The sequence below is a fragment of the Sphaerodactylus townsendi genome, linkage group LG06 (genome assembly GCF_021028975.2).
Source record: "Sphaerodactylus townsendi isolate TG3544 linkage group LG06, MPM_Stown_v2.3, whole genome shotgun sequence".
In the NCBI taxonomy this organism is placed as follows: Eukaryota; Metazoa; Chordata; class Lepidosauria; order Squamata; family Sphaerodactylidae; genus Sphaerodactylus; species Sphaerodactylus townsendi.
The window spans coordinates 4,107,727-4,110,604 of record NC_059430.1 but is presented as its reverse complement, the minus strand read 5'-3'; the positions used below and the strand labels follow the sequence as shown (position 1 = coordinate 4,110,604).

The 2,878-nt window shown below is 45.7% G+C and overlaps 1 protein-coding gene across 1 annotated transcript; it reads left to right on the top strand.

Annotated features, from left to right (window-relative positions):
• Positions 1–508: 508 nt before the first annotated feature.
• Positions 509–1,156, top strand: LOC125434626 (olfactory receptor 5V1-like). The gene has a single exon (XM_048500157.1). It carries the CDS (start codon positions 527–529, stop codon positions 1,154–1,156), a length of 630 nt encoding a protein of 209 aa, XP_048356114.1. The 5' UTR covers positions 509–526.
• Positions 1,157–2,878: the final 1,722 nt, after the last annotated feature.

Genomic DNA, 2,878 nt, shown 5'->3' with positions numbered 1-2,878 from the left:
TTCAATAGAGGTCTCTGAGATTTATTAATACATGAACGATTACAACTTCCTAGCATTCCCTTTATGGGCTGAAACATTAACTCACATAGCTTTTCACTTGTTAGATTCCTCAGCTACCTAAGGTATGTTCTCTCCACCCATTATTCTCTCTTTTCAGGTGAGTTCTGAGCTCTCGATGGGAGTGAAAAATCAGACGCAAGTGGTGGAATTTGTCCTTCTGGGTTTCTCTGGAATTTCATACGGCCACACCTACCTCTCCCTGGTATTCTTAGCCATCTACTTGGTCACTGTACTGGGGAACCTCATGATATTTGCTATGATTCAGCTGGATTCCAGCCTCCACACCCCCATGTATTATTTCCTCAGCCACCTCTCCTGCTTAGATATCTGCCTCTCCTCGGCCACAGTTCCAAAGATCCTGGTGAACTTCTTGTACCAACGACAGACCATCTCCTACAACCAGTGCATGGTCCAGATGTTCTTCTTCTTTTCTTTCACAGGGACAGAAGCTGTGCTGCTTGCTGTCATGGCCTACGACCGCTACACTGCCATCTGCAAACCTTTGCATTATTCCCGCCTCATGAACACCAAGGTGTGCACTGTACTGGCCTTTGCCACGTGGACCTGGGGCTTCCTAAACTCTGCTCTTCATACAGCTCTCAGCTCCAGGTTGGACTTCTGTGGAGTCAACCACATTAATCACATCTTCTGTGATCTCCCTCCACTCATGAAAGTGGCTTGCAACGATGCACACATCAATGAACTGGCAATCCACATAGGAAGCGTTTTTGTGGGTGGGGGGCCCTTCCTGTTCATCATTTTCTCATACATCTTCATCCTGTCCTCCATCTTGAAGATTCGTTCCACCTCTGGGAAGTGCAAAGCTTTCTCCACCTGTGCTTCTCACATGATCATTGTCATAATTTACTACGGGAATGGGATACTGAACTATAACCGTCCACGCGCTGGCTATTCTTTAGAGATAGGCACTCTGGTCTCCACCATGTACTGCATCATCCCCCCAATGCTGAACCCCCTCATCTACAGCCTCCGCAACAAGGAGGTGAAGGGGGCCCTGAAGAAAGTTCTGGAAAGCCAGAGCAAGTCTACATGTCACCATGTTACCACCAGTAAAATAGCCAAAATATTTTCCTGAGTCTAGTTACCTGACTACACTGGCTCCAGGTCAGGACGCAGAGACCAGTGTAGCCCAGAAGCCCCTATGACCTGCAAATGTGATTTTATTGATGTTCCCCAATAGGTTCTGTCCCCTGATCTGCTCTGTCAAATGTGTATTATGCTTCTTGTGTTAGGGCTAGTATGCCCTGTTTAAGTTTAGCCTTGGTTAAGTTAAGTAAAGTGTCATTTTAGGTAAACTGTATTGCAGAAATGTAATAGCTCAGAATGGTGAATATTAGAGGTGCAAGGAAGTTGGCTTTGGAATTCAGTTCGAGCCAACACCCAGCCGACCTCCCAGCTGAAACAAAGACCCTTTTTGGTTTTCAAATCGAGTCTGACGACAGCGCCCAGAGGTCCCAGCCGTTGGAGAATGTGTGGGGATCGTCATTGGACAGTTTGAACTCTCTTTTGTTACTGGAGTGAGGCGCGGGAGCCTCAGGTCATAACTCAAGGAAAACAGCCATCTGATAGTGTAGATAACTGGGTGCAGTAGCGAGCTCACCCAGATTCTCTGAATGGACCTTCTTCGCTCTCCTTTCAGCACCATTGCGAAGTCTCGCGGGAAGATGCTTGACAGCGGGATTTCGTGATCCCATTCACAAAAGTTGTAATTGTATCTTTCTTTTGTATCGACGTTTCTTTCTTGGTGTTCGGTAAGGGACCTGCCCCCATACCTTCCCCTTTCCTTGCCCCTTTGCCCCTTCTGATGTTTGTGAATAAAAGTTCTTGCGCTTGGTTACAAGGGCGCGATTCTCCTGCCCGAGCTGTCACCACCGCTTCTGAATAAAATACTTTGCCTTGAAGAAACACCGGCTTCCTGCGCCTCACTACGTTGCTGAGCTGAGCTCAGTTATTGTTACCTGAGCAGCAGCGGTAACAACCACACCAGGAATCAGGTTAAAGGGGAGATGTTTGTGGAGCTACCATGGTGTAATAGTTAGGAGTAATGGACTCTAATCTGGTGAACCAGGTTTGATTCCTCACTCCTGCATTCCTGCTGGGTGACCTTGGGCTAGTCACAGTTCTCTCCATACTCTCTCTCAGCCCCACCTACCTCACAAGGTGTCTGTTGTGGGGAGAGGAAGGGAAAAGAGTTTGTAAGCCATTCTGAGAATCTTTATGGTTGAGAAAAGTGGTGTAACCTCTTTCTGTGGGTTCTGTGGGGCAGTACTTGGAAGGAGTTGGAAAGAACTAAGTTTAAACAAAACAGTTTACTTCTCTTAACAAATAACACTTTTAAAACATTTAACATTTACATTTTACAGTCCTGTTAAGTTGCATTTTCGAGTCCTTATATTTACAGTCTACTGATATTGCCAAGTCCAATTCTTCTTTGCTGGTGGTTGGTTTTGAAGACTTCAGAGGGTTGGTGAACAGGATTCAAGGTGTTGAAGGTGCCCAGAAAACTCTCACCATTTACATACACAAAAACCAGGAAACAATAAATTCTAATGTTTACAATATAGCAAAAAAAAAAATAAACTCCCTTCCCACTAGTTCCCCACAACATTGCAGTTACCTTAAACAAGGTGTTAAGGGCTTAATAAAATCAATCCAGGTCCCAGCCTGGTAGCCTCGCTTCCTCCAACCTCATGAGTTCTGCAGCCTTCTGCTTCTTTTCAGACTCCACCCCTTTCTGGATCATCCCATTCTTACACAGGGGTTACATAAAAACCCAAACTCTTCTTCTTCTTTCAGT

Bases quoted from the DNA above. Each gene is read 5' to 3' on its own strand.
- LOC125434626 (XM_048500157.1), top strand. From the start codon at position 527: ATGGCCTACGACCGCTACACTGCCATCTGCAAACCTTTGCATTATTCC.